At 40.3% G+C, this 12877-nt stretch overlaps 1 protein-coding gene across 4 annotated transcripts in view; it reads left to right on the top strand.

Annotated features, from left to right (window-relative positions):
* The window catches only part of mvb12ba (multivesicular body subunit 12Ba), a 182846-nt gene that overhangs the window by 46298 nt on the left and 123671 nt on the right, over positions 1 to 12877 (top strand). For all 4 annotated transcript variants that reach the window (XM_072566306.1, XM_072566305.1, XM_072566303.1 and 1 more), the window contains exons 4-5: positions 9634 to 9730; positions 10324 to 10453. In XM_072566306.1, coding sequence (XP_072422407.1) covers positions 9634 to 9730; positions 10324 to 10453 — 227 coding nt within the window. The remainder of the gene's footprint in view (positions 1 to 9633; positions 9731 to 10323; positions 10454 to 12877) is intronic.

Raw genomic sequence — 12877 nt, forward strand, 5'->3', positions numbered from 1 at the left:
CTGCCACTTTTGAAGTGACATGGGAATTTGAAAGATACTGTTTAGATTCAGAACTGTTGCTGAAGGATATCTCTTTCGGGTTCACAAACCCAGCCAGTTGTATCTTTTGCTAACTGCTTTTAAACTGCTCGGTCAGACAGTACTTTACAATAAGGCTGTGTTAGGAATTAGTATTTGAAGATTAAAGTATGAATGTTTAATTGAGAATATCATTTCTGCAGCAGTCACCAGCATGCTTGTCATAGAGTGAGTTTTTTTTTGATTCAATGAGTTTTTAGCTCATTTCACCTAATGGTGTAATGAGCTCACAAATCTACTTCAATAATACCTTGAACGAACTGAATGAGCAGCAAAACCTCAAAGTTGGGTACCTGACTGAATGCATCTACAGTTTAATAGTTGTTGGTGGTATGACCTTTTTATTTAATCTTTTGAAGGCTTGGGCCTGTTCCTAGGAATGGATTTTAACACATATGAGTGGTCATTTATGATAATTCCGAAAACTCTAACATCAGCAGTACCTCTTCAACAACATCCCACTCCAACACCATTTAAAAGCATAGTATTTTTGCAGTTAAATTGGCCTACTTATTATTGATAAGCTTCTTTAATGTAGTCAGAAATCCACTAATGCTTTTGTTTTGCTGATTTTCTAATAAAACTGCAATTGATGCTTTGTTCAGGCTAGATAATCACTTGCCTGAATGTCTAAATTTGCCTCCATGCAAAGACTGCAGTAGCAAAGGAGAAGAGCACAAGAATGCAAAAACAAATCATTATTTATCATTTATGTATTAACTGGCAATATTTCCCTTGATTATTTTATATGAAAGGGTTTAGCATGGAAGAAGGAAGTTGGACCTTTGCCAGGAGAGAAGAAAATTCAAGTTGCTGGAGCAAAGTGTGATTGAATAAAGTGTTCTTAGTATAATTTTCAATAGGAAGCAACGAAATTGCAAAGTGTGGAGGAGTTTAGCAAGATTTCTGCTGAAAGAATGAATTCAACTGTTGCAACAGATCATAGAAATAAACCGGTGGCTATTTGCACCTTCAAATGTTAGTTGAAGTGCCATGATACATGCCCTTGGAAGGTGTTTGAAAGCAAGTGTGCCAAAGTGCATAAAACTGGCAAATCTTAGTGGGGCACAGACAATTGATTTTCTGGCTAGAAGATGGTAAACATTGGAAAGTAGTAATAAAGACTAATAAAGATATGGATTAATATATGGGCAGCCAGATTGAATCTGTCTTTCATTTAACTTGTGTACTTCTAAATGTTAACTAATTGCACCAGATGACTGGCAGAAAGAAATTGAGCAGTTTCAGTAAGATTCTAACTTGCCCATCATAGTTCAAGGCAGTGATGGTTTTAACCAATGTGCCTTGTTAACATACTGTTGGTTCATGGAAAATCAGCTGCTATGCTGTCAAACATTTGACTAGTCTTGGACATGCAGTTGTTTGCAGAGATATAGGGTACAGGTTTCTAGAGGGCCTTACCTTAAGAACTGGATGTGCATAGCAAGAAAAGCCTTGTCTCTCTTTTGTAGGATTTGAAGGAAGACTTGCCAGAAGGCAAAGTTTTAAAAAAAAATCTTGCAGTTTCAAATTTGAGATCCTCTTCTCGGATTCTTGCTCAGGCTGAATGTTAGCTTTGGGGCCCACACCATAAATTTGTCATTGCACCCTAATGAGCTCACTTATGACTTGCATGGGTGAAACCAGCCTGTCTTGAAGCATGGGTCTGAAATTGTATATTTCTGCTGGTTAAGTCATGTAGGGCATTTTAACTGCCCATGTTAAAATCTATCCAATTGCTGGAGTTGAAATTCCATTCTGCCCCCACTCCCCAACCCAGGGCTAAAGAGAGAAATTATGGGCTCCTTTTAGCTTCTGACTTTACAATGTACTTTAGGCCCTATAGAATAGAAGAGTGCAGAATAGGGAAGAGGTCATTCAGCCCATCCAGTCTGCACCAGGTCTTTCTAAGAGGAATCCAGTGCCTCCTTAAAAGTTAAATTTGGGCATGTGATTAGTAATCCTCCAGCCATTGGAAACAGTTTCAGTTTATTCTATCCAAACCCTTTGTCATTTTATAGCATTTCTACCACAATTCCTCTGCCTTTTTTGGCTCTCAGGAGAACAACTCCAGCTTTAATCATTCCTGGATTTGTTCAAGTAAATTTCTTCCTGACTCTACAAAACCTTCATATTCTTTTGGTGCCAGAACTCAAAACCATAGATACAGTGGGGTCACACAGTTTACTATAGGTTCAGCCAAAATAAACTTAGTTTCTTTGCTTTATGCCTGAAGACTATAGAAAGCAGATTTCAATATGATAGACTTTATAGCCTTGGCATTGTTAGACAGCTTTGTCATTCATATTATGTAAGCATCTCTACCTATTTGAACCTGGCAGTATGTCAAAATCTCTTCTTTTGAAGACTGTACAGACTTTCTTGAGCACTGTTTCTTTGATTTTTTTTTAGGTGTTACTTTCATTCTCGTTAACGTATTTATTAGAAAGGACAAAGAAAATTTACAGCCCAGGAACGGGCCCTTCACCCTTCCAAACCTGAACCGATCCAAATCCACTGTCTAAACCCGTCGCCCAATTCCTAAGCATATGTATCCCTCTGCTCCCCACCTACTCATGCATTTGTCCAGCCACATCTTAAATAAATCTATCGTACCTGTCTCTACTACCTCTGCTGGCAATGCATTCCAGCCACCTATCACCTTCTGTGTAAAATACTTGCCATGTGTATCCACCGTAAACTTTTCACCTCTCACCTTGAAAGCATGACCTCTTGTTATTGAATCCTTCACCCTAGGAAAAAGCTTATCTCTATCTACCCTGTTTATACCCTTCATGCTTTTGTCGTCCCCAATCAGGTGCCCCCTCAATCTCCTTTTTTCGAATGAAAACAAACCTAACCTACTCAACCTCTCTTCATAGCTAGCACCTTCCATACCAGGCAACATCCTTTCTATGCACCCTCTCCAAAGTGTCCACATCCTTTTGGTAATGTGGCAACCAGAACTGTACACAGTATTCTAAATGTCTTGTACAATTTTAACATGATCTGCCAACTCTTACACTTAATACCTCGTCCGATGAAGGCAAGCGTACCATAAGCCTTCTTGACCACTCTATCCAGCTGTGCAGGGTGCAATGGACCTGAACTCCTAGATCTCCCTGCTCATCAACTTTTCCCAAGGCTCTTCCACTTACTGTATAATTCGCTCTAGAATTAGACTTTCCAAAACACACCACCTCACATTTGCCTGGATTGAACTCCATCTGCCACTTCTCCGCCCAACTCTCCAATCTATCTATATTCTCCTGTATTCTTTGACAGTCCCCTATGCTTTTTGTTACTCCTCCTGAAGAAGGGCTCATGCCTGAAACGTTGATTCTCCTGCTCCTTGGATGCTGCCTGACCTGCTGTGCTTTTCCAGCAACACATTTTCAGCTTTTATGTATATCACAAACAACAGAGGCCCCAGCACTGATCCCTGTGGAACACCACTGGTCACCTTTCTCCATTTCAAGAAACTCCCTTTAACCACTACTCTCTGTCTCCTGTTCTTTTATCTTGTTCAACCAGTTCTTTATCCACATAGCTAGAACACCCTGCATACCATCTGACTTCATTTTCTCCATTAGTTTACCATAGGGAACCTAATCCAGCACCTTACTAAAGTCCATGTAAATGACATCAACAGCCCTTCTTTCACCTATCAACTTGGTCACTTCCTCAAAGAACTCTATAATTGGTAAGGCACGATCTCCTCCACACAAAACCATGCTGCCTTGTAGCATTATGTCATTATGTTCTCTCATTTGGTGTTTTGGACTCTCGGCAAAATTAGAAGAACTTCTCAATATCCTCAATTATCAAGCCTTTGGTAACCTCGAGCTACAACATGCAAAGAAATCATTCATTTATAGACTGCACAGTATTTAAATTGGCAAAACGTAACAAGCATAAATTAGTAATAAAAATTATTTTGAAAGTAACTCTCAGCATCTCTTTATATTGAAGTGTCTGTCGTTTTAACACACCACCTGCAGATTAGTGAAGTCACAAACATCTCATATGGGCAAAGTGTTTTAACCAGATAGTTGCAACCATTTAACTGCATTTCTGATCTTCATTTAAGGATTGACACATTGTTCATAATATTTCTTACGTAGTAGCTACTAAATTTATGCTGTCTTATGTTGCAGATTTCACATTTTATTTGCAAGGAATTCCATTTACCTCAGTAAATACAAATTCCCTGGCCTCTAGTTAGATGAGAATCTTTTACTTGCAGGTTTAAAAATATCCATTCTCTTTTTTTTTTCTGCTTCCCCAACCTTGTAAGCACCTCCTTCTCCCCTTCATTAATAGTCTTATCCTATCCTCCTACCAACATCCTCCTTCCTACTCGTGTAGCCTGTTCCTTCTCGTGCTACCACTTGCATGTGCCTCCATTTTACTCCCTCAACCCTTTCCATTCCCCTGGAACCCAGGTCCAGCAGGCCACCTAAGGTGGTGGCAAAGCTACCTGTCTGGGCTCAGTCAACAGTAACTCCAGTGATTAGTCCGCAATAGGCATTTTACGTACCGAGCTGTTTTCATCAACTCCATCCCCCAAACCACATGTTGGTCCTGTCTGTAGCAGCAAATGTGAGAGAGGAACAGCATGTGATTGGAGGAATATTAGATTAGAGAGACATTATTTTGGTTTGAGCAGTGGATCAGAGTGTTGCTATGGTACAGTGTTTAGCACTGCTGCGTCAATGCCATCTTTGGTGACTGTGCAAACTTCACACAGACATTTTTACTGTATCGGTGTGGTTTTGCACCGGGTGCTCTGGTTCCTCCCACAGTTTAAAGATGTACAGTTTGGGTGAATTGATCATGCTAAATTGCCCTGCAGTGTCCAGGGATATAGAACATAGTACAGCACAGAACAGGCCCTTCAGCCCACGATGTTGTGCTGACCATTGATCCTCATGTATGCACCCTCAAATTTCTGTGACCATATGCATGTCCAGCAGTCTCTTAAATGTCCCCAATGACCTCGCTTCCACAACTGTTGCTGGCAACGCATTCCATGCTTTCTCAACTCTGTGTAAAGAACCCACCTCTGACATCCCCTCTATACTTTCCTCCAATCAGCTTAAACTATGACCCCTCATGTTAGCCATTTCTGCCCTGGGAAATAGTCTCTGGCTATCAACTCTATCTATGCCTCTCATTATCTTGTATACCTCAATAAGGTCCCCTCTCCTCCTCCTTTTCTCCAATGAAAAAAGTCCGAGCTCAGTCAACCTCTCTATAAGATAAGCCCTCCAGTCCAGGCAGCATCCTGGTAAACCTCCTCTGAACACTCTCCAAAGCGTCCACATCTTTCCTATAATAGGGCGACCAGAACTGAACGCAGCATTCCAAGTGCGGACTAACCAAAGTTTTATAGAGTTGCAACAAGATCTCAAGACTCTTAAACTCAATCCCCCTGTTAATGAAAGCCAAAACACCATATACTTTCTTAACAACCCTGTCCACTTGGGTAGCCATTTTAAGGGATCTATGTACTTGCACGCCAAGATCCCCCTGTTCCTCCACACTGACAAGAATTCTGTCCTTAATCCTGTACTCAGCTTTCAAATTCGACCTTCCAAAATGCATCACCTCGCATTTATCCAGGTTGAACTCCATCTTCCACCTCTCAGCCCATCTTTCCATCCTGTCAATGTCCTGCTGCAGCCTACAACAGATCTCTATACTGTCAATGACATCTCCAACCTTTGTGTCGTCTGCAAACTTCCTGACCCATCCTTCAATCCCCTCATCCAAGTCATTAATAAAAATTACAAACAGTAGAGGTCCAAGGACAGAGCCCTGTGGAACACCATTCACCACTGACTTCCAGGCAGAATATTTTCCTTCTACTACCACTCACTGTCTTCTGTTGGCCAGCCAATTCTGTACCCAGACAGCTAAGTTCCCCTGTATCCCATTCCTCTTGGCCTTCTGAATGAGCCTACCATGGGGAACCTTGTCAAATGCCTTGCTTAAGTCCACATACACCACATCCACAGCTCAACCCTCATCAACTTTTCTAGTCAAATCCTCAGAGAACTCAATAAGGTTTGTGAGGCATGACCTGTCCCTCACAAAGCTGTGTTGACTGCATTTAATCAAGCCATGCTCTTCCAGATGGTCATAAATCCTATCCCTCCGATTCCTTTCTAACACTTTGCAGACGACAGACGTGAGACTGACTGGTCTGTAATTGCCAGGGATTTCCCTATTTCCTTTCTTGAACAGAGAAATTACATTTGCTTCTCTCCAGTCCTCAGGTACGACTCAGTGGAGAGCGACGATGCAAAGATCTTCGCAAGTGGTGAAGCAATCTCATTTCTCATTTCCCAAAGCAGCTGAGGACAAATCTGGTCTGGGCCTGGCGACTTGTCAATCTTAATGTTTGACAAAATTTTCAGCACATCAGCTTCCTCTATCTCTATCTCTATCCATTCCAGCATGCACATCTGCTCTTCAAAGGTTTCATTCACTATAAAGTTCATTTCTTTCGTAAAGATAGAAGCAAAAAACTCATTTAGGGCTTCCCCTACCTCCTCAGACTCCACACACAAGTTCCCTATGCTATCCCTGATCGGCCCTACTCTTCCTTTGACCATTCTCTTATTCCTCACAGAAGTGTAAAATGCCTTTGTGTTCTCCCTAATCTGTTCTGCCAAGCCTTTCTTGTGCCCCCTCCTGGCTCTCCTCAGACCATTTTTGAGCTCCTTCCTTGCCTGCCTGTAATCCAGTAGAGCTGAGCTTGACCCTAGCTTCTAAACCTTATGTAAGCTACCTTCTTCCTTTTGACGAGAAGCTCCACCGCTCTCATCATCCAAGGTTCCTTTATCTTACCCCTTCTTGCCTGTCTCAGAGGGACATATTTATTTATCATTCGCAGCAACTGTTCCTTAAACAATTGCTCCCAGTCCATGCTTCCTAACTCACGTCTAATCGCATCATAGTTTCCTCTTCCCCAACTTAATATCCTCCCATTTTGCCTAATCCTCTCCTTCTCCATAGCTATGTAGGATGTGAGGCAGTTGTGGTCACTATCACCAAAATGCTCTCCCACCACAAGATCTGATACCTGCCCTGGCTCGTTTCCGAGCACCAAGTCTAGAATGGCCTCTCCCCTCATCGGCCTGTCAACGTACTGATTAAGGAAACCCTTCTGAACACACCTTACAAAAACAGCTCCATTCAAATCTTCTGCTTGAAGGAGGTTCCAATCGATATTGGGAAAGTTAAAGTCACCTATTACAACAACCCTACTATGTCCACGCTTTTCTAAAATCTGCCAACCTATGCTCTCTTCAATCTCCCTGCAGCTATTGGGGGGCCTGCAGTAAACCCCTAACGAGGTGACTGCTCCCTTGCTGTTCCTAATTTCCATCCATACTGACTCGGTAGGCAGATCTTCCTCAACAATGGAAGCTTCTGTAGCTGTGATACCCTCTCTGATTAGTAGTGCTACACCCCCTCCTCTTTTTTTTTTCCCTCCCTATTCTTTTTAAATGCTGTAAACCCTGGAACATCCAGCAACCATTCCTGCCCCTGAGAAACCCATGTTTCTTATGGCCACAACATCATAGCACCAGGTACTGATCCATGCTCTAAGTTCATCACTTTTATTCCTGATACTCCTTGCGTTAAATCAAACACACTTTAATTGATCCCTTGGTTCCTTCCCAGAAAAATCCTTCCCACTAGCTGGTCTACCTCTTGCTATTGCCTCATCTGCATCAACTCTCGCCTCCGGTATACAGCTCAGGATATGCAGGCTAGGTGGATTAGCTATGGCAAATGGAGGGTTCCAGGGTCTGAGTGTAGGATGCTGTTTGTAGAGTCAGTGCAGACTCGATGGGCTGAATGGCATTTTTCTGCATTGGAGCCATTCTATTATTCTGTTCATCCCTCATGTACAGCGATGACTTAGCTCTGGTTGCAAAGCTGCCTGAACCTGTTTATTTGCACTATGTTTCTCCCTCTTCTGGGCCCTGCCCCAACCCAAAAATTTGCTCTAGGTTGATCTTTAACTAGCTTATTCTAAAGTTGTTGTTTATTCTTCTCTTTTGAGTGTTCATTGGTGACAGTTGTTTTAAGACCCGACTATTGCAGTGTTCTCTATCTTCTGACAAGTCTAGTTCTTCTAAAAGTCTGCTGACCCTATCCAAGTCTATGCCCTCTGTCCTTACTGATTATCAGTGGCCATATACATTCCAACTTAAAATTCTCATTCTGCTGTAAAAATCCTTTCAGGACCTCACCCCTTCCTATCGCCTCTAGTCCTACACTCTGCCGTCTTCTGTCTCCCACGACCCCGAAAGTATACTAATTTATGACCAAACCTTTGGGTCACCCATTAGCATGGGTTTACCTTTGTGTATACTAGTAACATACCATCACTTTTTTTTTGCTTACTGCTGAACTTCCAGGTTTCTTGCTTATTGGCCTCTCCCACACCCACATCCCAATTAGGTCTTGCAGCTGATTTATGGCTTTCAATTGTTCTTCCCAGCTCTTTGTCCCACTACTACTCTTGTAGCTTCCACAAGCATCATTCTTGCTTTGCCAAACATATTCCACCTATCCAGAATTAGAAATAAATCTTCTCCAGCCCATTGGCTAACTTACCAACTTCCAAGTAGGGTTGGTAGAGCTTATATGATTTCTTCCAGTCATTGTGTGCCTGGTACGAGGGCAAGGTGGCTCAGTGGTTAGTACTGTTGCCTCACAGCTCAAGGGATCTGGGTTTGTTTCCATCTTTGGGTGAACATTTAAGAGGCATTTGAATAGGTATATTAATAAGTAGGGTTCGGCGGGATATGGGTCGGGTGCTGGCAGGTGGGACTAGTTTGAGTTGGGATATCTGGTCGGCTTGGACAGGTTGGACCAAAGGGTCTGTTTCCATGCTGTATGACTGTCTGGAGTTTGCACGTTCTCCCTGTGTCTGCATGGGTTTCTTCCAGTGTTCTGCTTTCCGCCCCCGCGCCCCCCCCCCCCCCCCCCCCCCCAATCCAAAATGTGCAGGTTGGGAAGTTGGCCATGCTAAATTGCCCATAGTGTCCAGGGATGAAGGCCAAGTGGATTAGCTATGGGAAGTGCAGGATTACAGGGATAGGCAAGGGGGTACGTGTGAGTGGGTTGCTGTTTTGGAGGGTCGATGGGCAGAATGGCCTACTTCCACACTGTAGGGATTCTATGATGCATGTTGATGATATGCAAAGGGAACTAACTGTAGTGTGAATTGAAAAAGGAAAATTGCAGAGGGCATGTATATTTGTGTAAGTGTTTGTTTCTAGTTGCAAGAAGTGTGACCATTACTGACATAGGCTTATTCCTGTACACTTTGTTTATGACAAGAATTCTCCTTGGTTTTGTCTCAGAATTTTTAAGGAATGCTCAATTGAATTTTCTAGCGTTTACTTGGTAGATGGAGGTTTATTTGTTTCTGTTTTGGAGGTGTAATGGAATCTTATGATATAGACGAACCAGAATATTGTAGCACGTCTGACACCTTTTGTTTTACTCTGTCTGTTGTGGCAATTGAAGAGCCATTTAGGGAATGTGCTTGTGGATATGAAGCTGATCGATTTAAAGGATACTTTACCAGTGGGCTTTATTCCTATTCAGGAAACAGTGGACACACGTAAGTTATGGGTTTTGTGTGCTGCAGACATGGTTAAGTGGTATTGGATTTTATCAGATAAAGACGTGTAGCTTTAAAGTTTTGAATTAGGGAAAGTTTATCTCTTATTTCATGGTTGTTAAAGCACAACAGTAGTTGTAAATTATGTTCTTTCACAACCAGAATTAAACCAGTCCTCCTGGACTTTTGTACTATGCCTTACGCAGAACACATTAGAGTGCAAATTAAGTTATTCAAATCTACATAATATTTGAAAGGTTTTTTTTATATATATGTCAGTCCTGCTTGCTCTATAGTTTAGGTCAATTTGACTGCAATTTTTGATGTATAAAAACCCAAAAGAATATGAGGAATGGTCATTCTTTGCCATAATTGGCACAATAGTTGCTGTACTTCATAACCTGTAACATATACCAAATTAACCGATGGAGTGCTTCTATCATTTATTATAGGGGTATACAATTATGTGCATATATCAGGGTTAGATTGAAGCAACTGTCTTTTCTATTTATCAAGCCATTGTATGAATCATGCTTAAAAGCAATTTCAATAATAGGCACCCATTTGTATCATAAAAATTATCTTTTAAATAGAAGAGCCAGCTTTCAGAAAGAGAAGGATGTGTATCAAATTCATTCCTCGTGACTCGACTGAAGCTGCCATTTGTGATGTAAAAATTCTTGGCAAATCTAAACAAGCTCCCCCTCAGTATACTTTCATTGGGTAAGTGACTTTAATTTGATAATCATACTGTGAAAAATGTGTCTGTGTGAGCTCATTAAAATCATTTTGCTGTTTTACTGCAAGTTTAATTTTGTCCATTTCAGTGCTGTAAAATGTGACAGATTGCATTTATGATGATTGTATTGTGTGGGTGCATGATAGATGTATTCAAGCTGAAAATGAATTAAGGCAAAATTGAGTAGATGCTGGACATCTGAAATAAAAACAGAATATTCAGCAGGTCTGGCAGGATCTGTGGAGTGAGGAAAAAAAGTGTTTCTGATCTGTGGTCATTATCAGAAAATTTCATCAGGAAGAGTTTTAATGGAAAGTCAGGGACCTGACGCATTTACTCCATTTCTTTCTGTTCAGTTGATGCCAGATCAACTGAAAATTTCCCGCATTTTCGGTATTTAGTTCTGTTGCTAAAACACTTTTTGTTTAGCTTGCTGGTTATGTTTTAAAAATTCAACTTTTGCATCATTTTTGTTGTATTTATGACTTGTATAAATTGAATTTTAAAATCTTAAATGCTTTGCTAATTTTCATTCTTTCAGCTATTGCCTTCCTCTTTTGGCAAGAGATAGCAATAGATTAGTCTAAGAATCTGATGAGTGCAATGATGTAAGCTAGTTGGTCACATTCTAGTTTTATAGGAATTAGGGAATAGTTAATGGAAAGAATGACCATGTAGTTGGATATATTGTTCCAGAATGGCTGTGCCCCTAGATTTACTGCTTTATACTGAAATTAATAATGTAGCATTTCTGTTAATTGGAGTTACACAATCCTTTAGAGAAAAGTGTTTGTTAAATGTTTCACTGCAAAACATGTTCATTAAAGGTAATTTTGCTTTTGTGAAATCGAATCCTTCAAAAACCCATTTTTGGGGGAGGGGTTGGCAGGAAAAGATTCCTAATGAAGTACTTTTGCCCGAAATGTCAATTTTCCTACTCCTCGGATGCTGTCTGACCTGCTGTGCTTTTCCAGCGCCACTCTCTAATATAGACACAAGAAGTTGTCATCAAGCTGTCTTTCAGTCATATGTTTTATCCTCACAGCAGGGCTACTATTTCTGAATTGTGGGCACTGTGATCTCTTCTAAGCTTCAAAAAAAGGATTGTAATAATAATTAACACTAATGGCTCGTAAAACTAAAACTACCAAAACAGTAACCCATGGTTAAGTGGAAATATTATTCTGATGACCAGTCAACTATCCAGTTATCTTCACCAAAGCCTCATTATCTTCTTCCAGTAAATATTGAGATGGAGCACAGAGGCTTCTCTGCTTGTTCAATCATTTCGTTCAATTTCAAATCCAGAGGAGTAGTAGATATCCAATCTGTGTTGGTTCCTTTTGAGCCTTGGTAAATAATCCCTTATCCACCTGCATTTTAATTTGGTTGTGTGTGAACTGAAATTGGGACTACTTGTCTGAGTGGAAAATCTAACTCTCCTGCAGTTTTGCAATATGGTCGAGTAGAGCAATTTCATTAATCCATGTAAATACAACTTTCCCAATCAAAAAACAAAACAGTATTTTACCCTTTGTCCACCCTACCCCCACTGTTTATACCTTTTAAAGCATGTACAAAAAATCCTGATGCAGTTAAACACAGAAAATAAATTTCAGCCCCCTTCTAATTTTCAAAACATGAGCCATGGAAGCATAAAAAAATTACTAAATTGTTATCCATTCCTATGAATTAAAAACAGAAATTTTCGCACCGTCATTATTAAATATTCTGTGAGGAAACTTTAGTGCGATTGAACTACAGGGTATCTATACTATTATCATGCTGGTAGCATTTCCCCATTCCACTACCACCAAGGTGATTTAATTTATCAGCTCTACTTCAATTACTGAGCCCTTGGTATTTGATCAGAGTTTAAAAAGTGATAGTCTTTTTGTCTGTAAACCAGAGACCTTCACACAATGTACACTAACCAGAGTTTCTCTGTTGCCATAAGTTTCTGACTTTCACAGTAACATAGTATATTTAATTTAGATCAATACATTTTCTTCCCAGAGACCAATACTTTAACTAAATTCCATATGGAAGAGAGGAAAAAATACCACAACAGTGAATGCTTACAGAAAAAACAATAAATTAGGTAATCTTTCCTTTTATTTTCAGCTGCCCTTCCAAATAACTAATGATAATATAACTAAAGAAAAAGTCAGTTTTTACAGTTAAACAAAAAACCTTTTGTAGCCTCTGTCATGATAGGGGAAAAGGAAGAGCTACAATCATACTTTTCTGAAGATGCTTTAATGAAACAATGTTCTGAAAATTTACACCTTTTAATTGGAAAGGGACACTTTTTTTTTCTTTCTTGGTTAGTCCTTTTCTTTTTCAAGCAGATGTTTGGTTTCTGATTGTTTTTCCAAATGTAGTTGAGTTGCATTCAGTAATAGCCA

The sequence above is a fragment of the Chiloscyllium punctatum genome, chromosome 49, assembly GCF_047496795.1.
Source record: "Chiloscyllium punctatum isolate Juve2018m chromosome 49, sChiPun1.3, whole genome shotgun sequence".
In the NCBI taxonomy this organism is placed as follows: domain Eukaryota; kingdom Metazoa; phylum Chordata; class Chondrichthyes; order Orectolobiformes; family Hemiscylliidae; genus Chiloscyllium; species Chiloscyllium punctatum.